Source organism: Mustela lutreola, chromosome 1, assembly GCF_030435805.1.
Source record: "Mustela lutreola isolate mMusLut2 chromosome 1, mMusLut2.pri, whole genome shotgun sequence".
Classification (NCBI taxonomy): Eukaryota; Metazoa; Chordata; class Mammalia; order Carnivora; family Mustelidae; genus Mustela; species Mustela lutreola.
In genome coordinates, this window is record NC_081290.1 from 99997838 (window position 1) to 100023358 (window position 25521).

The 25521-nt window shown below is 35.9% G+C and overlaps 1 protein-coding gene and 1 non-coding gene across 5 annotated transcripts in view; both read right to left on the reverse strand.

Moving 5' to 3' along the window:
• SEC24B (SEC24 homolog B, COPII coat complex component) overlaps nt 1-25521 on the reverse strand; it is a 95565-nt gene that overhangs the window by 40152 nt on the left and 29892 nt on the right. For 2 of the 4 annotated variants that reach the window (XM_059171176.1, XM_059171168.1), the window contains exons 3-4: nt 16473-16646; nt 7435-7539 (exon numbers count right to left, since the gene is read on the reverse strand). In XM_059171176.1, coding sequence (XP_059027159.1) covers nt 7435-7539; nt 16473-16646 — 279 coding nt within the window. The remainder of the gene's footprint in view (nt 1-7434; nt 7540-16472; nt 16647-25521) is intronic. The other 2 variants (XM_059171189.1, XM_059171182.1) reach the window with 1 other exon arrangement.
• Nucleotides 17005-17149, reverse strand: LOC131822838 (U4 spliceosomal RNA). Its single transcript, XR_009350328.1, has one exon. It is a non-coding gene; the product is annotated as a U4 spliceosomal RNA (small nuclear RNA).

The window sequence follows — 25521 nt, forward strand, 5'->3', positions numbered from 1 at the left end:
ATTAATATTAAATAATGCTAGCTTACTCTAAAATTCACTTTAGGAAAAGAATCCATGCAAATCTCTATTTTCAACTTTTTTTTTAATTAAATATTTTTATTTATTTATTTGACACAGTGAGAGAGATTGAGAGAGAGAGAGTGCGTGCAGCAAAACAGGTAGAGGGAGTGGAAGAGGGAGAAGCAGGCTTCACTCTGAGCAGAGAGCCTGATGTGGGCCTCAATCCCAGGACCCTGGGATCATGACCTGAGCCAAAGGCAGACACTTAACGAATGAGCCACTCAGGTGCCCCTCTATTTTCAACTTGTTAAATAGCAAAGCCATGATAAAAGTTTTAATTCTAGATCACTAAACATCTCAAGTTTTGCTAAAACTTATTGTTTAATTCTAACTCAGTCATGACTTCACTGCCAACACAAGTTGAAGATGTATTTTTTTTAAGAGGTACATTATACAAGTTAGTATTTTGAACAAATTTAAAAACACCTTCACTATTCCCTTACTATCTTACAGAATAAAGTCTAAACACCTCTGTGGTATCAAAGAGTTTTAAAATGTGGCTTCCAATTGCCCTCTTTACCTCTTTTCCTGTTCCCACACCACTTTCTCTCTCTTACCTCATGATACAATCACACTGATGTTTTCATTCTGCACCCAGCATACCATCTTCTCTTGTATTTCTGCACCATAGATATTGGTTCACTAGCCTAGATTCTGTTCTTCCACATGGCAAATTCCTACTCATCCTTCAAATTTCAAATCCTCCATAAAACCTTTCTAATATACCCATGGAAAACCATTTCCTTTCCTATGTCAGGAAATTTCCTCACCCCTTATCTAATGCACTTCTCAAGACATTCTGTGATCACATATGCTTCCCTATCATCTGATGAGTATACGGAAAAGGCTATGCTACTGTATTAGTCTCTGAAGCATGACACCAAGCAATATATACTGCTTTCTGTGCACGAGCTGGCTTTAGTCAAATGAATAGCTTAGGGACTTGCCCTCATTCTTAAACCTTAGATAGGACCAGTTTGCAGGTACTTATAAAACACATAATCTATATTACATTTGCCATGGCTGGAGAAAAAAAAGAAAGCATTTTCAAATGTTTAGTATTTCATTTAATTAGATTTGGGGCTAGCCTAGACATCTAATTACTACGAATGCCATTTCTTTTTGAAAGTAGCTTTTGAATTCTAACTCTAGATGCCGGTACCGTATCTCCTTCCTGTAGCCCTAATACTCTCCCCCTCTCGCTCTGCAGAAAGTTGGGAGTTTCCAGCTAAAGCAATCATATATACGTATGTATGGCATGTTTATAAGTTAAATGTCAGGTAACATGTAATGTACAAAATGTAACAGGTACATTTTCTTTTTAATATAGATGAACACTGGGGCGCCTGGGTGGCTCAGTGGGTTAAGCCGCTGCCTTCAGCTCGGGTCATGATCTCAGGGTCCTGGGATCGAGCCCCACATCGGGCTCTCTGCTCAGTGGGGAGCCTGCTTCCCCCTCTCTCTTTGTCTGCCTCTCTGCCTACTTGTGATCTCTCTGTCAAATAAATAAATAAAATTTAAATATAGATGAACACTGAAAACCTTCAGATACTTTTCTTGTGGCATGGATATCCTTCAGAAACCCAGGACATATATTCAATTTATAAAATTTTAAAAATATATATGTACTGAATTCAGCTGAAAGATATCCACTTGTTAAAATAATAAAACACTACATCAATTAAGGGGAAATACAGATTTGAACGCTTTTAAGGATTCACTTCTGAGGGGGCAGGGAAAAGGGAAAAGGGGGAGATACTGGTCAAAGAGTACAATCTTCTAGTTGTAAGATGAAGAAGTTTGAGAAATCTAATGATACTTAAATTAAAAAAAAAAAAGAAGAATTCTCTTTGGAATTTAGACCTAAGCAGGCCAATATTCTCTTGTTATCCACAGGAGTTGACTTAACTTATTCTGTGTCATAAGAAAACATTATCTTTTAAAATATCCACGGCAAACCATAAATAAATCATTATTTCTAACACAGTACCTGGAGCTGATTAATTACTATTAGCCTGTGTGAAAGTCAAACAAAAACTGACTACGACCTTAAAACTCGTTATGAGAAATCAAAAGTTTTACTCCACTAGCACTTATGAAATACAGCACCCAAGCTGTCACATTCCCAGAGCCATGTGAGAAAGCTACCTGTTGCCCTCTCACCCTTCCAAACCTGAAAATTCCCTAGAGGAAAGGTGCTTGAGAGTTTGTATAGCAAGTAACAGAACATTACCTGACGATATTCTGCAGGAACAGGGCTGATAAAGTCTGAAGTCTGAGTTAGTCTTTGTGCTCGTTCCCCAACTTCACATCATTTCACTTCTCAATTTTTATTTCGCTGCCTACTTCCTTTCACTCTAGTCCTTACTGTAACAACTATGCCAGCATTTGTCCGCAGTGTGGGACCTAAAACTAACTGACCACCCACTCTAGCACCAACAACTGAAGGAGTGAATACCTGTCACCAAATAAACTTAAAGACAAGGATTTAAGGGGCACCTGGGTGGCTCAGTCGGTTAAGCCGCTGCCTTCGGCTCAGGTCATGATCCCAGGGTCCTGGGATCAAGCCCCGCATCGGGCTCTCTGCTCAGCAGGGAGCCTGCTTCCTCCTCTCTCTCTGCCTGCCTCTCTGCCTGCTTGTGATCTCTGTCTGTCAAATAAATAAATAAAATCTTTAAAAAAAAAAAAAAAAAAAAGACAAGGATTTAAGATAAATCATATGGGAACCAGATAGCTTACTACTTGTTGAGCTTCCTTTAAGTTTATTCTCCAACAATTCTGAACTTTTAGTAGCTTCTAACAAAATGTAAGACAGTCCTTACTACAAAGTCTATACCATAACTAAAAAGAGGAATAGTAATGATTTCTGAACCTGCTCAAATATTTCCTTGTTGTTCAATAAATTTTTTCAAAAGTGGAGAACAATTCCATATAAACTCAACACACAAAAGTTCCATGAATATAGGGAATGAATACCACTGAAATGTTTAAAAAGTAGAGCACTCTGAAGCTCTACTTTTTATAAGTCCTTATATGTAGTCCCCACAACAATCTGAGCCATTTTCTTTAACCTCATCACACATGAAAAAATTATTGGAACTGAGCAGGGTTTAAAAAATAAAATTAGGGCGCCTGGGTGGCTCAGTGGGTTAAGCCGCTGCCTTCGGCTCAGGTCATGATCTCAGGGTCCTGGGATCGAGTCCCGCATCAGGCTCTCTGCTCGGCGGGGAGCCTGCTTCCCTCTCTCTCTCTCTGCCTGCCTCTCTGTCTACTGTGATCTCTCTCTCTGTCAAATAAATAAATAAAATCTTTAAAAAAAAAAAAATTAAATTCTTCTAAAAGTTACATCTTCTTTTCCATTCAGAACATGTCTTTAATTTGCAGTCAACAAATAAATGATTTTTTTTTTTTTTAACAAACCATGAATTGAGAACACAGGATTCTAATAAAAATGTCCATGGTAGAGTCCTACTATTTTGCTGCGTAATAAAAAAAAGCAGGAAGAAGACAGTATGTAAATGACACAGTAGTGATTACTGCCCCAGGCCCTCTAGTTTCCCTGAACTGCAGTGCTTTGTGGGCTCACTAGCCGACAGAGACTTTTTCATTTTCACACCTTCATGCAGACAAGACAGACATCAGTTTCAATCTCCGCCCTGCTATTTAGTAGTTGTGGGACCAGAGACAGGTGGTACTTAGCTCCTTCAGATCACGGTCAACTCTGCAAAATGGAGCCAATTCTCTCTGGTTTACAGGACTGCTGAACAAAATAAACTGCAGTAAGAACATAACCTCAATGTTAATTACTGTTATCTTTTTGATTTTCCAGACACTGTTCTAAGCTCTTCACAAAGAATACTGTCAATCCTCAAAATAACCCTACATGAATGCTGTTATTATTATTATTATTCCCATTTTACAGATGAGTAAATTGAGACTCAATGAGTTTAAGAAACTTGTCACAAAGCTAGTTAAGTGTCAAAGTCAAGATTTGAATCTAGAAAAACTGACACAAAAATCCATCAGCTCTTTAGTGCTGCAACTGGCATACAGTAAGCGCTCAAAAATGTCCAGTATTATCAAAATCTAAATGCTACTGAGCTAAGAACTTAGAAATTATTCTGGTGCAGCCACTCTGGAAAACAGTATGGAGGTTTCTCAAAAAGTTAAAAATAAAATACCCTATGATCGGGGCGCCGGGGTGGGTTGGCCCGCTGCCCTCAGCTTGGGTCATGATCAGGGTCCTGGGATTGAGCCCCTGCATCGGGCTCCTTGCTCAGCGGGGAGCCTGCTTCTCTCTCTGCCTCTGCCTGCCTCTCTGCCTGCTTGTGATCTCTGTCTCTCTCTCTCTGTCAAATAAATAAATAGTACCTTTTAAAAAAAATACCCTATGATCCAGCAATTACACTATTAGGTATTTACTCAATGCACCCCAAGGTTTACAGCAGCATTCTCTGTAACAGCTAAATTATGGAACCAGCCGAAGTGTCTATTGACTGATGAATGGATAACGTGTACACACACACACAGGAATATTACTCAGCCATAAAAAAGAATGAAATCTTGCCATTTGCAATGACATGGAATGAACTAGAAGGTATTATGCTAAGTGAAATAAGTCAGAGAAAGACAAATACTGTATGATTTCACTCATATGTGGAATTTAAGAAACAAAACAAATGAACAAAGGGAAAAAGAGAGGGGCAAACCAAGAAACAGACTCTTAACCTATTGAGAACAGACTGATGGTCACCAAAGGGTAGGGGGAGGGAGGAAGGGTGAAAGAAGTGATGGGGGTTGGGGGGGGCAGTTGTTGTAATAGTCCTGAGCATTGTATGTAAGTGCTGAATCACTATATTATGCACTTGAAACTAATATTACACTGGAGTTTAAATAAAATCTTTAATAAAAAAACTCAGAAAATTTTAATCTGTAATATATTCAAGAAAAAAGTAATTAAACAAGACAAAGATGATAGAAGGAAAACCATAAATGCTTAATTTTTTTGATTTCCCAATATTTTTAGCCTAAGGAAACAGATTTTTCAACAATTGCACCTAATTACAAACAGAATAAAAATGAGAGTAATTTAGTTAATTATACAGGAATTCAAAAAAAATTACAAAAAGAGGGCAAAAGTTAGGCTGACAAATAACATTATATGAAATAATACACTTTTGAAATGTGCAAAATAAGGATCATGAGAGGATCTGAATAATATATACACTAAATAATAATAATACTATAGGGCCTGAGAACAAACGACCCCTTAGTGGCAATAACCACACACTACAATTAGATCTTAGTTTCTAAAATACCCCTCTTCACTAAAGGAAACAGGACACCTTGAAGAAATGGCTCAGTCCACTGTTGCAGCAGTATAAGATGAGCTAGGAATATCTTACTGAGGCCTCGATGTGCTTAAAGATTCATGAGAACATGTTCAAAAGACGGTCTGAAGGATCTGTCATGGCCACATCTCAGATAAGCCGCTATGAAAATAACTAATGATTGAAATGGATTATTACTGAGTGAATAAAATAAGAATCCATGAGTCAATATGAGCCCAAAGAAGTCAACAAGGGAGAAGAAAAAGCTCTCCTTTACACTGAAACCTTGACTCCTAAATATAGAAGGAATGTAGGAATTAGAAAATCATTAATAAATGCTAAAACTGAGTGACAGTTTAATTAAGAACAAGACATTTACACGCTATCAAAAAATCTCCCCACAAATTACTTATTAATTTCAAGGGGAAAAAGTGGTAACTTACAGTGGAGAAACTTGGCAGACACCGTTTTAATCAAGTGATCAAAGTTAACATCATCAATATGGGAACAAATTAACATCATGTGCCTGGGACAGGACGCACCAAGAACATAACATTATTTCAGTGGTAATCCTGCCAAAACCACAATTTGAATCTAATCACAAGGATACATTAGATAAACCCAAACTGAGGTACATTCTAAAAACAACTTGCCTATATTCTTCAAAAATGTCGAAGTCAAGAAAAAGAAAGGAAGGTTAAAGGACTGTCTTCGATGGAAGGAGTCTAAACAGAAATGGCAACAAAATTCAATGGATGACCTTGAACTGGATCCTGGGCCGTGAAAACAGCTATGAGAGATTTTACTGAGACAACTGCTGAGATCTGACTATTGATTGTGTAGCAGATATTATTACAACAGTGTTTAATATCCTGAATACTGTATTGCATTTATGTTATGTAAGACATTGTTCTTATAATGAGGAAATACATACTAAGGTACAGAGGAGTAAAGCTCCAACCTACTTTCAAATGATGTAGGAAAAAAATGTATAATAATAAAGCAAGAGGAGCAAAATCGTTTATATAGATGCACATGGGAGTTTCTTTTACTCTTCTTCTACGTTTTCTGTAAGACTTAAATTATACAGAATTTTAAAATGACAAAAAATCCAAAAAGACAGATGGGTATTTAGATATTTAAAGAAAAAAAATTACCCCATCTATAACCCTCTATTTTTAGCCCTCCTCAAATTGTGCACAAGGATCTGAATATTTCAAAAATGCATTAAGAAATAAACTTGTGTTTAAACATATAAAAATACTGTTTATAAAGCATATCCTTCTACTCACTAATAAAGATGACCAAAGGAGAATCATGGTCAGACACACCTTGAAAGGTCAGCACTTATTGGTTGTCTTACACTGTTAGAATTAATGAAGGAAGTGAACTTCTTAATGTTCAGCAGTGTTCTACCCAGCAAAGCTAGAAAAGGATATTAAACAGGTTGCAACACATAATTACATACACAACTTCTTCACTAGCAAGATGTGAACTACCTCAAGAAGCAGGATAGTAACTACAAATTCTTGCTCTTTTAAATATATGATGAGAAGGGCCAAAAAGGACCTTAAAAAAACACTGTCAATTTCTTTTTACTATTTTAAAACCCATATGGTTCATTTCAATTAGATAAAAGTGACATGCAAAGCAGAATATAAAACACTATTCCTAAAAGGGTGCTAAAGCAATCATAAGCCAAAAGCTTCAGTTAGGGCTTATTCTTTGGCATGTGACATGAGAGGAAATGCATTTCTGAAAGAAAGCACTCTATCATCATGAAAGATGCGTTGTTACTTACAAAATGGTAAAAGATGTCCAAAGGAAGAAAAATAAAATAAAAAAGCAAAACACAACCTTTCTATAACCCAAGTGACCCAACCTCTCAGGTGACCCAACCTTTCTGTAACCCAAACCAAGCAAATTCATGGAGCTAAATCTGCAACAATTTTTTTTTTTTTTTTTTTAAGGCTAATAGACTATGGACATAAAAAGAAAATTTGAGTAGGAAAAGATCGAGAACTGGTGTAAAGCTAAAGCAGACCTGCTTCCTCATCCTCCTCCTCCTCTTCCTCATCATCGGAAGTTGATGACAAGGGAGTTGGTGCGGAGCTAGCTTGATTATTAACATAGTCACCATACTGCATGCCTGTAAAGTGGAAAGCACAAACACAAGAGTCAAACCAACAGGAAAGATGAGAAATAAAATTTTGACATTGCATTAAAAGTGAGAAGGAACTCTGACATTCTAAAGAACATCCCAGCATGCATTTTAATGTTAGCAAATTTATTATCAAAACTGGAACCGTTAGAAAATTTCTGCAAAGCAGTTTAGTAAAAGCAGCTTTTACATGAATTGGTTTAAGTGTGAAATAAGTACCACGTATTACACTGATAGTATTCAGGAAACTGCAATGATACTTTGAAAATTTTACTGAGCTCTATAGATGTTTACCTTCTTTGACCTTGGGGCCCTTGTGGTATACTTCCTTTGGGACTGTACCCTCTTGCTGAGCAGTGATCATTTCTACTGAAATGAATTTATACCGCATTCAACATACATGCAAATACTTGATACCTTCCTTCTGCTAATGCCACTTTGATGGTAACTCAGTTCTCATAACGGAAAAAGAATGACAGTTAAAGAAAAGAACTGTACTCAGAATAGTTCTCTGCTCACAGATGCTCAAAAAAAGAGTTTATTAACTGTGGCCCTACAAGTGTGACAATTACAAAACACTGAATTTTCTGAGATGACCAATCATCTCAGCCTATTGCCTATACTTTAGCCTGAAGCAGATGAATGAGACTGGTCCTCTTGTAAGACACACTGAGGGAAGACTGTGTGGAAAAGGCACACTTGTAAGACACACTGAGGGAAGACTGTGTGGAAAAGGCACAGTGGTTAACTATGTAACACTTCTTCTCCCTCTACAAAAAAAAAAAAAAAAAAAAAAAAAAAAAAAGTGATTGGGCATTTTTATTGTTCGATACATCTGGTAAAAATTAGCCTAAAAATTGACATTCACAAAATATTATGAGGGAAAATAAAATAACCCCAATGAAAAATAATATTAAAAAAGGAATAAATATCCTTATAAAGAAAACCTTATAATTCAACTTGAAAAAAAAAAGATACAAGAAAAAAAACACAGAAACACAGTGTGGATTTTTAAGGACATTTCACAATATCGGAAGCACAATAAAACCCTGCCTCACCAAAATCACATGGTAGTCCTCTGAAGCTTTCTTTTTTTCTTTCAGATGACCTTTTAAAATTAGCATGTTAATAAACATAATTCACGTCTATCATAGGAAAAAAGCAATTAAGGAGAAAAACCTGAGCTCAGAAGAGCGCAAAGGTTAAACTGTTGATGAGTGAAGCTTTGATCTTCCCACTAGGACCAAATAAGTCACAGAAAAATCTGCTGGCTTTGCTGAGACATCTTTTAAAGTCAGATAAAATAGGGGTGCCTGGGTGGCTCAGCTGGTTAAGCATCTGACTTCAGCTCAAATCATTATCTAGGGGTCCTAGGATCAAGACCCTGGTGGCTCTGTGTTCAGCAGGGAGCCTGCTTCTCCCTCTGACCTTCCCAGCACCCCCATGCTCGTGCTCGCGCTCTCTCTCTCATAAATAAGTAAAATCTTTCAAAAATATATATAGATAAAATAGTAGTTATTATAAACTCATCTGAGAAAGTAAAAATCAATGCAAACTAAAATTCATGCAATACAAGAAATCAATTTGATACTTTGAAAGACCCCATTCAGAGTGGCATATTCCTCTAATAAAAGCCTATTTAAAATGAAAATTTGGCTAATATTAGACCTTGCATTAAATATACTAAAAAGTTTGCAATTAAACACAAGTTAACATTAAAAAGATTTTATTTTATTTATTTTTAAAGATTTTATTTATTCATTTATTTCTTTGACAGAGACACAGTAAGAGAGGGAACACAAGCAGGGGAAGGGGGACAGGGAGAAGCAGGCTCCCTGCTAAGTACGGAGCCCAATGCAGGACTCGATCCCAGGACCTGGCATCATGACCTGAGCCAAAGGCAGACGCTTAACAACTGAGCCACCCAAGAGACCCCTGTAAAAAGATTTTAGAGAAAACAAATTCTTCAATTTAAGAACCTCTTTAAAAATGAAGTACTTTCTCAAAATGCAATTAGCATTGCACTTTAAAAAGTACAAGTGTGTATATACAATAAGAAGAAATGAGAAAGAAGAAACTCCACTTACTGTGCTAAGAGAGGCCACTAAGCAGGAAAAAAAATCAGAAGAGAATCCACTCTTTTCATGACTGAATCGATATTCAGGCTGTTGACTCTGACACTAACCAAAGGAGTCAAAGTACAGCACAAACCTATATATATATGATAAAACATCTTCCTCTCTTTCTCCACATTTACTGAAGTAAAAAGATTCACTTATTAGAAAAATATCCAACGCTTAATTGGAAACAAATGAGATTGCTATACAGTGATTTAAAAAACCTAAAGAGCAATTACTTAATGCACTGGAAGAAACCTATGAATAAGACAGAATAATGTTATTTTATCATTTTATATTATACAATGGATGTCAACATACTGTATTAACAGACCGTCACACAACATACTCAAATTTTTACTTTCCTGAAAAAAGATGCAATCCATTTTAAGAAGTGCTAATGATAAAAGCGTCAAGACTTAAGCCTTCCCCAACTGTGACTCTTACTATGCTCAGAATTTAGCCTTCCTTTGCTTGTCCAAGTAAACTTTGTCTAAAGCTGGAGGATATTAAATGGCACAAGAGTATGACATTTTTATTTGTGACTCCAGAATAACAACCAATCCTTATTTAAATGTCCCGCTTTAGGCTAGGTACAATACATACAAATGGCAACAAATGGGGAGTTACAACCAAAAAGGAGTTGACAGCCAAGTCATGTACTATAGGGTGTGTGAATGGTTATGCAAACTTCCTGACTGCCTTTCCTGAGACCTTCTTTGAGAGCCAGAACCTATAGATGAGATAGTCAGACTGCATATATGAGGTGGCAGAATACAGCACCCTTAGTCTAAAAGCCACTGCAGAAAAGCACATGGAGTACCTCCCACTCCACCCACCACCACCACCCCTACCACCACCACCAAAGGGCATAGGAATGCTGTATCCTAACTTTGCTTTACCCAGAGTTTTCACAGTTTGAATCTAGTAAATCAGGAAGTAATCTATCTTCATAGATAGAACCTAACATGATGAAGAGCTTTATTATCAACTGAGCCCCAGTATTTTAAAAAGGACATTCAGTTTAAACTACCTCTCATATTAAAGTACCTTCGGGCAAAACTCTCCAAGAGATCATACTCTTGGAGCTGCTTAATACAGGGCATCTTCACTTGTTCCCTGGATACAGCTACCCTGGGAATAATTAAAACTAATCTGAAGAGAACAAATCCCTTGTGGAAGTTAGCTTTTTTAAATTCAAGAGTTCAGAATTTCGAGTGCTATCTTGCCTAAGCTGGTCTTCAAACTAGGTACACACACTACTATATGACTTTCTTAGTCTTTGCAAAATAATGGTTTTAAGGGAATCAATTTCCATAGTACTCTTTTTCTGAAACTTACCAGCTAAGAAAGTGCCTATGTTAACAACAGCCATTCCCTCACTTAACAAAGGAAACACATACTCTTAATTTATCCTGAATCTTCCCGTAATACATGGCCCTGAGATATAAAAATACCTCCGGCCCTGAAAGGAAAGCTTCCTTCTTCCTTAAATGATTAATCAAGACACCCTATATCTATAGACTTTCTGTTACCCTGCCATTCATGTTTCAGTTAAGACAAAATATGTTAGAAATAGGGTTGGTGCTCACTGGAATATTCTTAACTTAGAAATATTGAAAAGTAGACTGGTGGGAGTAATGATGACTTTATTTAATAATTCTGTATACATGTAGCTCAAAACTACTACTATCAGAGAACACACTGCTTTTGAAAAGAGTCCCATGAGAACAAAGCAAAAACAGTTAGGAAGACTGAAAAGACAAGCTGAAGGACGCTGTGAATAAAGATGGGGACTCTGGATTTGATTCTAGGTTCTTTCACTTACCAGCTATGTTCCCGTGGGCAAGTTACTGACCTCTCTAGTTTTCATTTACATCATCTGTAAAAAGGGGTAATAACTACCTCAAATGGTTGTTGTAAGGATTAAATGAATTAGTATATTTCAAAGTTTAACATTTCAAATGTTGCCTGAAATATACTAATTACTATATAATTATTAGCTATTATTATTGAATTTTAAAAATGTATCTTTGTGTATATTTAATTAAAAACATTTATTTATACTTAATCCTACAGGGGATAAGGCAAGTCATTAAAAAAAACCTCCACCAATCTTAGTAGTATTCTTAGCAATGTAAATTCTTTTAAAAACAAGTAGAATGTTTTCTAGGATTGACCAATTTTTTCAAGATACACTGGATAAAACTCAAAGATAAAAACTGTACATAATTTCTTTCAGAGTCAATCTGAGATATTCAATAAAGTATTTTACAACCTATTTTATCATAAAATACTTACAATGATTATAATCATTTTTCACCTCCTTTTATTTTATACAATATTTAATTCTCTCTGCCTCCTTTTTTAAAAAAATTTAATCTTATTTTTTTATGTGACAGAGAGAGAGAGATCACAAGTAGGCAGAGAGGCAGGCAGAGAGAGGGGGAAGCAGGCTCCCAGCTGAGGAGAGAGCCTGATGTGGGGCTTGATCCCAGGACCCTGAGATCATGACCTGAGCCGAAGGCAGTGGCTTAACCCACTGAGCCACCCAGGCGCCCCTCTCTGCCTCCTTTTAACAACAAAAAAATATTTACTAATGGGAACCTACTATCACTTAATGGTATATATTTTTCTTTTTCAATTAATTACATGGAAATATTTCAATCATGATGTCTGAAGAAATCAACAGTTGTTTCTGATTTTTATACTTGATTCCTATTTAAACATTTTAAAAAGTCAAATATCAGAGTCTGATACACACAATGCATATATTTACCATAGGAATACAATGCTTTTCAAGCTAATCCTCACTTCATAAATAGCGTAATATTGGGTACATGTTGCACTGCTTTATTTCAAATTTGGTAATGAAAAACAGCATACTGACTCATTGTCTAGTTTTTATAACTTACTCTAAAAAAGGATAAATTACTCACATTAGATCTTTGTTGTTTAAATTTGACTGCTTTTAGTATTTTGGCTTAAAAGATATATGCTATAATTTATTTCTCAATGGAGCTTATGATACGCCTTTGAAACTCCAGGAATACGTTTCTTTAGATTAAAAAAATGAAATTAGATTTTCTGACAAAGAATAAAATTTGCCCCACTGGTTTGAAAATGAAGACTGCCTTTGCCAATCAGGTTATATGTGATACCACAAATAAAACGAATGACCTCTATCACAACTTCAAGTCTTTGATAAAAATACATTTAAAGGATATGATATTGTACTGGCAACGGTACAATGAAATTCACAATATTCTGAATATTGCTGATTCAGTTAAACAAGTTTTAGGTTTGGATGCAGAAGATCTACACTGATCTTGGCACCCCACTCAGGGAGTTTGTTTTTGGGTAAGACACCTAACCTCTCTAAACTTCAATTTCTTCTTCTATAAAAGGAAGATGAAATATGCTATGCTGGGGCGCCTGGGTGGCTCAGTGGGTTAAGCCGCTGCCTTCGGCTCAGGTCATGATCTCAGGGTCCTGGGATCGAGCCCCACATCGGGCTCTTTGCTCAGCAGGGAGCCTGCTTCCTCCTCTCTCTCTCTCTCTGCCTGCCTCTCTGTCTACTTGTGATCTCTCTCTGTCAAATAAATAAATAAAATCTTTAAAAAAAAAAAAAAAAAAAAAAAAAAGAAATATGCTATGCTAACTTCACCTGATGATCAAGTGAGAAAATAAAAGTTAAAGACACTTTATAAAGTAAACTGCTACATGACAGTAATGATGCTACCATCTATCTACAATCTGGAAAATAAAATGGAACAAACAACAATAAAAATTTCTGATATGTAACTCAGAATTTAAACATATTAAAAAACTCCAAAGAATAATACTGCTTTAAAAAAAGCCTTTCATTACCATTCCTAGCTACTTCACTTGAACAAAGTTTATAACAATTATATGTGTGAAAATAAAAACTATGAATGAAATTTATCTGAAGTTTATCTTATTCTGGCACTCAATCATATACAACTCAGGTACACAAACCTATGGTGGGGATGGGGGAGAGCCATTCATCTCATCCAAAGATATACTTCCAGTAAAAATGTACTTCCCACTAAAAAATAGGCAAACTCATAATGTTTATATGTTGTTTTGACCAACTATATGCTAACAATAATTGTACTGACAGTTTAATCCAGAAGAAAAAATGTTAATGCTTAGATCTTATGGTCATAGACAATAAAGCAAAATGTAAAATTTCAATTTATATAATATTACTATGGCAGAGAAGTATGATAGAATGATAAAAGACTTTCTAGCTTAAGAGTATATTATATTATTATATTCAGGGAAAACAGTACGACATTAAGGAGAAAAATTTTAAAGAAAAGTTCATTTGGGCCTTTTTTAAAAGCATGATGGTAGGTTCATTCTAGTGAATACAAAGAATAATACAACATCTTTATTTTAAAAGTCAATATAACCATTATGTTGAAAAATTACATGCCTTCAACTATTTAGACTTCTGGTGAAAAATTTTAGATGTCAATCTAAAAAATGTTTAAGTGGTTACAGAGTTTACCCAAAAAGTTTTTAGGAGATATGCAAGCAAAACTTTGCAGCCCCCTGCCTTAAAACCAGTATAAGAATGCTGGGTCCTTCTGAGAATAACTAGGCAAGGATGTCTTTGAAGCCGGGAGAAAAACAGTGATCTCTTTGAAGCATTAATATTTTAGTAGGGATATCAGAACCACAGCATAGCTTATGCAGCCCACACACCACCTAAATACAATAGGCACCATTCACACAAACCACAACTTACACAACACATATAGTAGCCCTACCGCACACTGTATGTTGTACATCCAGATCTATCCAAAGGTAAAAAGGCCACTAAGCTAAACCAATCCCTTACTTAAGAAAAAGGAACAATAAAAGCTACAGTTCAAATGTTTCTAATATTCTCTTTACTGTTACTTATTCAAGGAGCTTCTCTTAGGTACATCAAAAGATTGTTAGCAATAAGAAAACAATTCACCCTCACTTTATAGAAAAATAAACAAGTTTGAATTAAAAATCTTTCACTCTGCTACTTAGGCAGAGTAATTTAAAACCTTGGGGAAATCACCTAATCTTTGTGAATCTCACTTTTCTCATCCGTAAAACAGGGATAATATTATACGATTGCAATGGGGGTTAAATGAGACAATAAATATAAAGTTTCTGGCACACTGTAAATGCTCCATAAATGGTAGCTCCTCTTTTCAAATCTATCCTATTAAATCTGCATTAGAGTAAGAAAAGAAAGGAAACATAATTATGATTATTTTGTGGGAAGGTGGTTTGTAAAACCATGTAAAATGACAAAGTACAATGGTAAGATGCTACTTAAAGTAAAATGGTAAAAAAAGAAAATATAATAGGAAAAAAGATATTAGGAGGAGGAATGTGAAGGGTAAAAATGAGCATAATATTTAAGAAATGGAAGGCAGTCATAAATGTAGAGGAAAGATACCATTCATTTGTTAGGGGTTCAACCTACGCTTGTGTTTTTTCTACTCATGATAAGCAAAACTTTCTTACCAGTCCCTCATTTTAAAGGCAAATGCTTATAAAAAAAACTAGATTTTATTCCTAATATACCCACTGGCTTATTGGGAATCAATGGACACTCCAGGATGCTGCAGTTGGTTTTCCTATAAAGCCAAATAAGAAAATTTATAATCTATTATCTGATCAAATGATAGAAAGTACTCTTGACCACATACTCAACAGACAGCAAGTAGTGAGATCAACCTGAAATGCTTTTTCTGAGTTTCAGAAACATGAGAGAAAGAGAATTCTGCAAATTCAAGGTGAGAAGCTGCCATAACACAGTAAGTATAGTCCCTAAAATATCACTAATGGTTGCTATGGAAATACAAACTTCCTAGTAACAGTTCAGTTCTCTCTCACGAAATAAAAAAATACAGTATTTCAACTGGAAACATCAACAGATTTAGAATTTTAGACAGAAAAAAAAAAAACAAAATAAAAGGCAAAGTAGGGAAAGAGAGTAAAAAATAACACATTTTAGTTACCTGTCACTTATTTAACACACGGAGAATATTAAACAAGCAAATGAATACACTGTATTGTTTGTCCATGCTGCAAAGGTATGGCTTACAGTTTCGTTTTCATCCTTCTTATTCCCAAAACTGGGTCAAAAGTTACTTTCATTAATAATAACAAGCAGAGAAATCATCAAATAGGATATGGAGATTCATTAAATAAAAAAATCTTGGATGCTTTATCCTAAAAGAAAACTATAATAACCTTTAAAGAATAAAAAACAAATGTTCACAATAGAGGGATGGACTGGTAAATTGCAATACACTGAAACGATGAAGTATTAGCCATGAAAATGACTACAACGACTATATGTGGATATATGAAGAACTGTGTATAATTTAATAAATGTAAACACAATACACAAAATGGTATGTAAGATATGACTGTGATTATGTAAATAATCATAAACAGACTGGAAATTAATATATAAAAAGGGAATAGTGTTTGAATTGAGATTAGAAATTACATTTTGTCTTATTTTCTATATATGATGGTTACACAGTTTGACTTTTAAAAAATTACCTCGTTGAGGGGTACCTGGGTGGGTCAGTCAGAAAAGCATATGACTCTTGATCTGGGGGTCATGACTTCAGGCCCCACATCGGGTATAGAGATTATAAATAAATAACTTAAAAATTTTTTTAAAATAATAAAATCAGGTTTTTGAATCAGTATGTGTGTATAAATATGTGTGCGTGTGCACGCTCTCCACATATATGTAATACATTTTTAAAATACCTTTCTGTTGTAGCAGCTCCGATGGCTGTGTAACTGAGGCTACAGGCTCAACTGGGCGATTTGCAGCTGGAGGTGTTCGTGTTGATGAGGCTCCTGATAAAACAGTGGATACGACTGGGCTGGACTTGAGAGGTTGAACATTTTGCATAACAGGACAAGATAAAGAATCTGTAACTGGAGACAAAAAACTATTTCACCCACAGCAATCAACTTGAAAATATTAAGATACCAACAAAATATGGTTTATTTGAAGTTCTTGTAGAAACCTTGGTAGGATCACATTTATCTAGTATTATATAGAGAAAATAAGAATGTCCAAAGAAATGATTTCCAGAAAAACTGAAAACTTAAATACCAAATGTTTTTAATAATCTTTAAGAGCAACTTTCCTAAAACATGTCATAAGCCTCCTTACCTTTTTAAACAAAATGCACCCCAAACAATTTTTCTTTACTAATAGTTGCTACTATTAATTCATTATCGTACTACATAATGTTACCTAAGAAAAGGTGAATAGAGGCTATTTGCTTCTGCAGTAACGTAGTCCATGAATTCCACAAATGTTTCTAGTATCTCTAGTATCAGCTCAGATCCCCTTTTGTTTCAATTAGCAATAATCGCGCCTCGGATAAACCTCATTGGCTACTTTGGCTACGATACTGCCACTGCGCAAAGCTCAGATCCCCTTTTGTATTATAAACTGTCACATCTTATTTACTGCTACTAATCAGAGGCTGTATTTCAAACCTAATCCAGTAAGGACTCAATGGTAACTCTAGGTTGGACTTCTGGAATAAACAAAGTACAGGTGATTCACACTGTGCCTCTGTGATAGCTCAAACCGCCCAATCTAGACGATAATCTTCAATTGACCAAGAGCTCACTGAAAAACCCATGGCAACAGCCTAATTGTCCACTGATGGGTGAGTGGATAAAAAACACACACATGAATATTATTTAACCACAAAAAAGGAAATCCTAACACTTGTGACAAAATGGATGGACCCTGAGGATATTGTGCTAAGTAAAATAAGTTTGAGAAAGACAAATAGTACACGATCTCACTTTTATGTAGAAAAAGTTGGAATTCATAAGAAGAGTGGAATGTGGAATGGTAGCTTCCAGGGCCTGGCATGGGGGTGGGGTGGAGGGGGAAGGAAAATAGGGAGATGTTGGTCCAAGGGTATAAACTGTAATTATTTTATTGACGTACACCCAATGGCATACAATACTGTATTAGTTTCGATTGTACAACATAGTAACTTGACAATTACATAATGCTCACCACAATAAGCATACTTACCATCTGTTACCATAAATTTTTAGGTTTTTTTTAAAAGATTTTATTTATTTATTTGAGAGAGAGAAAGAGTGAGAGAGAGAGCGTGGGCCAGAGGCGGTGGGGTGTGGGACAGAGGGAGAAGCAGACTTTCTGAGCAGGGAGTGTAAGATGTGGGGCTTGATCCTGAAACTCCAGGATCATGATATAAGTCGAAGGCAGTCGCTTAACCCACTGAGCCACTGAGGCAGCCTCATAAATATTTAGTTGAGTAAATTCTAGGGATCTAATGTACAGCATGGTGACTACTGTTAACAATACTGTTTTATAAACTTGGAAGTTGCTAAGACAGTAAATCTTAAATGTTCTCTACACACACAGAAAAGGTAATTCTGTGAGTTGATGGATATATTAACTAACCCTACTGTGGTAATCATTTTCTAATGCATATGTGCGTCATATATCAATCATCACTTTGTATCTCTTAAACTTACACAATGTAGTATGTCAATTATATCTCAAAGTTAGGGGGAAAAAAAAACCTATGGCAAAAAACTAGTAGTGAACAGTGAAAATATAATGAACACATGCATATATGTATGTACATATGTGCATGCATATTTAAATATATATGTGTGTGTGCATACAGAGAGAGACAAACTTAGAAGGGCTAAGACTAAAACAAATATAAGAAGGTGGTGATAGAACAAAACATGTTATATGTTGGGCACCTGGCTGGCTCAACTGGAAGAGCATGTAACTCTTGATCTCGGGGTCACGAGTTCAAGCCCCACATTGGGGATAGAGACTACTTAAAATAAATAATTAAATAATGAGAAAAACTCCCCCAACACATTATATGCCCCACAGTGTACAAATGACAGAAATATAATAGGGAATGGGAAAGAAGGTGGAAGGAGTCTAAATGTGCTATTCATCGTTTTTAGGGAGGACAAACATCATTTTGGGAAACTGAAAACATGGTCAAAGTATTCTGCAATTCTTCTCATGAAGAAGTGGAGTCTATTTTCCCTCCCTCTGAATTAGGACTGACCTTGCGACTGGTTTTAATCAACAGAATGTGGCAGAAGCAACGGTATACAAGTCCCAAAACTCAAATCTTAGGAAACCTTGTAGCTATCTGCTCTGCTCTGGAAATGCTGCCCTGAGGTAATCATGTAAGGAAGTTAGTTAAGTGTTGAAAAACCTAGGTACCACTGTAAACTATCTGCACCAACTGCTGGATACATGAGTGAAGTTCTAGGATCTTCCAACCCAGCCAAGTCTCCAGCTAAATGAAGACCCAATGGTGAGTCCAAGAAAGATCAGTAGAGGAATTGTCCAACCAACCCACAGAACTATGGGAAAAAAAAGTCATTTCGTTTTAAATCAGAATTAGATAACTAATATAATCATTAAAACATAACAGAGTGATGAGTATATTTAAGAGTACAAAGTGAAAATTAAGAAAGATAAAATCATCTAACATTGGGAGAAAAGGGAAGGGGGGTAGAAGACACAGTAAGGATGGGTGAGGTAAAGATCGAACCTCCCATTAAAGGTAACTTTAAAAACTATGTTTTTTCAAAGATTTCATTTATTTATTTGAGAGAGAGAGTGAGCACGAGTAGGGGGAGGGGCAGAGAGAGAGAGGCTGATTCCCTGCTAAGCAGGGGGCCTGATGCAGGTCATCCTCACACCCTGGGATCATGACCTGAGCTGAAGGCAGCCACTTAACCAACTGAGCCACCCAGGCGCCCTAAAAACCATTTTTATAATACTTTCCTAAAATCATCAAAGACCTAACATGCTATTAATAAATTTCTGGGCCAAAATCTGTACAAAATGGAAAACTCAGAGAAATAGCCAACACTCACAGCTGCTTTCACTGTCTGCCACAAAGCTGATCTGCTGTTTTCTGTGTTGAAACAGAAGACCCATGCCAGGGCATACCGGGTGGGGTACCTGATAAGGCATCCCGTACTTCCACTTTGAAGTGAGTGCTCTGCAGGGTTATACCCTCAGGAGAAGGATAAACCAAGAAACTAATCCTAACAAACACCAGCAGCTTTGGTTCAGAACATTCAGAGCCCAGTGAGGCTAGAGTTCTGGACTTGAATTAGTGCAATAAGCTGGTAGTACCTAGAGGCACTTGGCAGAAGAAAGCAAAAAAAAAAAAAAAAAAAAAAAATGTATCAGGAACAACTCCATCATCCTAGGCCTCAAACTAGTCCCACAATTAATTTCTCAAAAGAAATTCCCAGCACAAAGTAAAAAATAAGTAGTTTAAACAGGGCCCCTCTCTGTTCCAGAACCACTACAGCCAGTCTCTGACATGCTTATAATCCTTCAAAATTCTGCCAGTGCTTTAGGGTGGAGACAAAACATCTTACCCTTGAAACTTCCTAACATGGTTACCACGAGGCCTGGAATGATCCTAAGTCCCTAGCCTCATCCTGGCCTGAGTTCTCCTCTGGCTTCACTGGTCGTCTTCCAGTCCCTTGAACTTGTCATGCTCTCTCCCCAGTAAAGAATACACTGACTTCCAGCTTTGTTATCACAAACATTTTTCTTTAAGAATTGGTATAGATGAGGGTGCCTGGGTGGCTCAGTGGGTTAAGCCGCTGCCTTCGGCTCGGGTCGTGATCTCAGGGTCCTGGGATCAAGTCCCGCATCGGGCTCTCTGCTCAGCGGGGAGCCTGCTTCCCCCTCTCTCTCTGCCTGCCTCTCCATCTACTTGTGATTTCTCTCTGTTAAGTAAATAAATAAAATCTTTTAAAAAAAAAAAAAAGAAAGAAAAATAATTGGTATAGATGAGCTTATGATACACGTATGCATATGTACATAAATACACATATAAAACCATAATAAAATACCTACGAACTCAGCAACCAGTTGTGAAAATAAAACCTTTCCAAAACTGCTGACGCTGTCCACGTACTTCTCACAGAAGTCCTCCCTTCCGAATTGTGCTTATTATTCCCTTGCTTTTGTTTTTAAATAGTTTACCACACAGACAAGTATTCCTAAACATGATTTCTGCTTGCTTTTTTCACTTGGTAATGGTATCACACTACATGCATTCTTCATGACTTCTGCTGTTACATTGCTGGGATTCACTCATGTTAATAAGCGCAGCCCTCGATCATATTTTCACTTCTGTTCAGAACTCCACTGGAAGGACATTATTTATTCACCCACTCCACTATCATGACTTTTGGGTTTCCACTTTTTGGTTTTACAAAGACAGTGCTGCTATAAATATTCATGAACCTGTCCCTGGAGCAGATATGCATGTTTCTCTAGGGCGGAGCTTCTCAAGGTGTGTACCCCAGCTCAGGTAGCTATAGGTGTGAGGCAAGTGGCTCAGAATCCCCCTGGGGAAAATAAGGTCTTTTGGCCTCTTAGAGCAGACCAGTCCTTTTTGCCCAGTATTCCAAGCAAATGTCACCATGTTCTGTAAGTGCTACACATCTCAAAAGATATGGTGCTCTAAAGCCTTCCTATGAAGTGTGGTACCGAGGCTAGCAACAGCTCTTGCAGACACGTGATAAAAATGTTGTCTCTTTGGCCATGCCATACAAGACTTGGTAAGAACAAGCATTTTAATACAAATCTGGGTGACTCATGCACCACATTATAGAAGTGGAATAGCTGCATTTTAGGGCATGGCTATCTTCAATTCCAGTAATGCCAAATTCTCCTAAAATATTGAAGCCATAAATCTTCCAAACAACAAGAGTGTCTAAGAGTTCTGTTACTCCACATCCTTGCCAATGGTGTGGTCAGGCTCTCAAATTTTTACTATTCTGCTGCTAAATATAAAAAGATATCCCACTCTAGTTTAATTTTCTTTTCCTGATTATTATAAGGTTGAGTATGTTTTCATTTGATCTTCTGTTTTTTCTTGGGTTTTTGCTCTCTTCCTTATTAATTTTATGTATTATGTGTGTATTCTGGATAAATACTGTATTTTTTCCTCCCAGTTTATGCCTTGTCTTTTTGTTTTCTTCATGTCCTTCAATGAAGAAAAGTTCTTAATTCAAAAATTAGTCAAATTGAGCATGCTTACTCTTTAAAACTATAATTTATTTTACTGTGTTGTCTTTAAGAAACCCTTCTCTACAAGTTTCTAGAGGCAGTCTTTCATACTTTTGCTAAAAAGTTTCTTAAATTTTGCCTCATACATTTAAATATTTATTTTGCCTGCAATTTACTTCATACTTGAAGAATTTATTCTTCAGACTGCAGCTGAAATATCAGGGAACACTGAGAATTTATTTTGCTTTTCCTCAGGCATATCAGTTACAAGACAACAGTACTCAAGACAACAGTTACAACATTAACTTACCAGTAACTAGATACTGTATGCCACGTATATTGTGGATTTTTTTTTCTTTTTTTAAAGATTTTATTTATTTGACAGACAGCACAAGCAGGCAGAGGGAGAGAAAGAAGCAGGCTCTCCACCGAGCAGGGAGCTGGATGCAGGCCTCAATCCCAGGACCCTGGGATCATGACCTGAGCCAAAGGCAGCCGCTTAACTGACTGAGCCACTCACATGCCCCTATATTGTGGATTTTTATACAGAATTATATAGAAGTTTATTATTATTATTTCTATAAGTACTATTAAAAATGCTTCTTGTTTTATAAAATTGTACATAGTAAAACACCATTAGACAATACTATTTCATAATATTAATATGTGATTCTCCAGGGAAAAAAAGTAAAAATAATTTTAATGAATATAATATCTTCTGGCAAAACTCTACTTCTTAGCCAAGATTTATCTTGCTAATCTTTAAAATTAGATAATTTTCAAAACAAAGGGATAGTAAAAACTTAAGAAAATGATTTTAAATGATGTTCCAATAGTCACCTTGCTATCAAAGATAGGTATCTTTATAACCCAAAGTTACATACTCAACTAACTTTATCTCAAACTAGGAAAAACTTTTTAAACCTTCAGAGATTTATCAACAGTAACAGTCCTAATGAAATGACACTTTTTACATAGCAGCCAAAACTTCACCCTATGTTAACAAACATAGCACCCCAGACATATACATAGTTGGGATAGAACTTTTATTAAAAAATCTGAAGTTCTAGTGCTGAAATATTCTGGCTGAAATATACTGCTGAAATATACTCATAAAATAGAGAGGGAAGTGAGATAACATTTAAAGTTCTCTTTTATTCCAATGTTTCTGAAAATGAACTCAATGACTGCCTAAAAATAGTAGCATGTATGCAGCAGCATGTTTTTGGTAATCATTTAACTCATGTTCATGCTTTTGGATCTCCAACACTTTATGAATTGTTTAAGAACTTGTGTTACACCTGAAAATGTAACTAGTATAATCAAGTAATAAAAAAGTACAATCATTTTTGTTAATTACTCAATGGTTGAATTTCACCTAAAACTATGTTTAATAGCTAAGATAATTATTCTAATGTGCCAATATTATGTAAAGGCATCCAAGGCAAATAAAAGTCTTTCTTTCTAGAAAATTTAAATCAATATTTCCATGGTTGCCAAACCTTGTACCTAGGCACCCAAGTCACCGTGGCAAAAATTCATATGGTTCCAAAGGTTTTTTTTTCGATGAATTAAGTTTATTACATCCCAATATAGCACATTTATGTACTAAGATTAAGTGGGTTTTTAGTAAAAGTATCGTAAATTAAACAAAAAATTAAAAATTTCAACAGTTTCATGTATTTAGCATATCATACGAAACAGTTCCTTGCTATTTAACGATTCACTTAAGTATGTATGTGTATGCTTATGATACTTCTAACAGAGAACACTTGTACACGAGTAGAGAATTTTGGGAAGGATACACAAAAAATTGTTAATTGTGGCTATCTCTGAAAATTAGTGGCCAAAATCGCTAGTGGTAGGAAACATTTACTTTCCATTTTATCTATTTCTTTGAACTCTTTCTAAGTATATTCATTATTTTTTCATTATAAAAAACTACCATGGGATGTTTTAAATTTCTAAGAGAAACACAGTGATATCTACCAAATACCTTATGAACTATTATTACTAAGTTGCATAGAACATCATGAAAAATAATATTGATAAACATTGGCTCAATGAGAAAATTTGGGAACTTCGATAATATTTCAAAGTAACTTCGATAATATTTAAAAGTAACTTCTTCATTTCTTTTGAAATATGAAAAACAAGTGTCAAATTAACCTGATATATTTGTCAATCTCCAAACTATAATTAAAAAGTAATTTACCAATTTAAAGGCAAAAAAACCCCTATTTATCATGAATTAATTTCTAAAATCATATTTATTATGGCTTTCACAGTATAGTACTAGGATTAAAAGAATGAAAATAAACTCCATCTCTTTATATGAAGAACTAATTACTAGTTATTCAAATAGAAGGTAATTTTGTAATTATTTGTATTCTTTATTCAATATTTTTTTCAGGGATAGTGTTTCCCAGTTAGGTATTCTGTTCATTAGCCAAGTGGCCCCATATTTCCCTGATCCTTTATCTCAGGATAATTGGTTCCAACCAGGATTCCATTCCCATCTCAGAAATAAGACAGGAATTACGTGTATTTCTTCTTCTTCTTTTTTTTTTTTGTCCCGAAAGTCACAAAATCCTGAAGTCAAGAGAGACTTAATCTGATCTGATCTGATCTTGATCTGATCTGTAAACAGACTGCTGAAAGAAGAGAGGAAAAAACCCAGAATTTCTAGAGGACATAAAGCCCTGACTGAGAAGGGAAGGCTGAGAGTCAAAGAAACTGAGCTCCAGGACAAAACTTGGGTTTCTAATATTAATGACCACAAGCAGGCAACCCAACTTGGATAGCTTTCCTCATTTGTTTAAAAAACAAACAAACAAACAAAAAAACTAACCTTTTTTACTAGGCATCATGACAAGCTCAAGTCAGAAATATGGATTCCCAAGACGAGCCTGGAGAATGAGATTCTATTCTAGCTCAGTAAGTAAGGCTGAAGATCACAATCTGTGCAAGAGATTCTGATACACAGCCAAATTTGGGAACTGTGACAGATGCTTTAGGTTGATTCACCCAAGACCCAGTCAATGCCAACCCTCTTCTTTCTTACCAGCGTCTACCATGAAGGCTACAAAGATAAGTATTCATTTTCTAACCTTCCCTAAAATAAGGGGTTCTCTTTTTTTTTTTTTTAAGATTTTATTTATTTATTTGACAGAGATCACAAGTAGACACAGAGGCAGGCAGGGAGAATGAGGGGAGGAAGCAGGCTCCCCGCCAAGCAGAGAACCTGATGCAGGGCTCGATCCCAAGACCCTGAGACCCTGACCTAAGCCGAAGACAGAGGCTTAACCCACTGAGCCACCCAGGTGTCCCAAGGGATTCTCTTTTAAAACAGCTATGGCAAATGATAGGGAAAGTCTGCCAGTGCCATCACCCCATCTTCTTTCCTTTCCCTTCTTCCTGCTTTTAACTCTGACTTGATGTCTACAGGCACAAAAGTTTCTGGAAACCAACATGCAAAGAATGGTAGACCAGGGAGAGAAAAGACACCAAGGACGTCTGGATCCACTACATTTACCTAGACTTCTTGTTATGTGAGAAAAATACCACCTTTTTGTTTAAACCACTATTAGTTGACTGCAGCCAAAAGGGTTTCTAAATAACAGCAATGAAAGAATAGATGATCTCAAATATATTCAGATATAATATTCCGAAGTTCTAATTTTAAATAATTTAACTGTCCAGGGAAGGATACTTTTCAATGGCATCCTT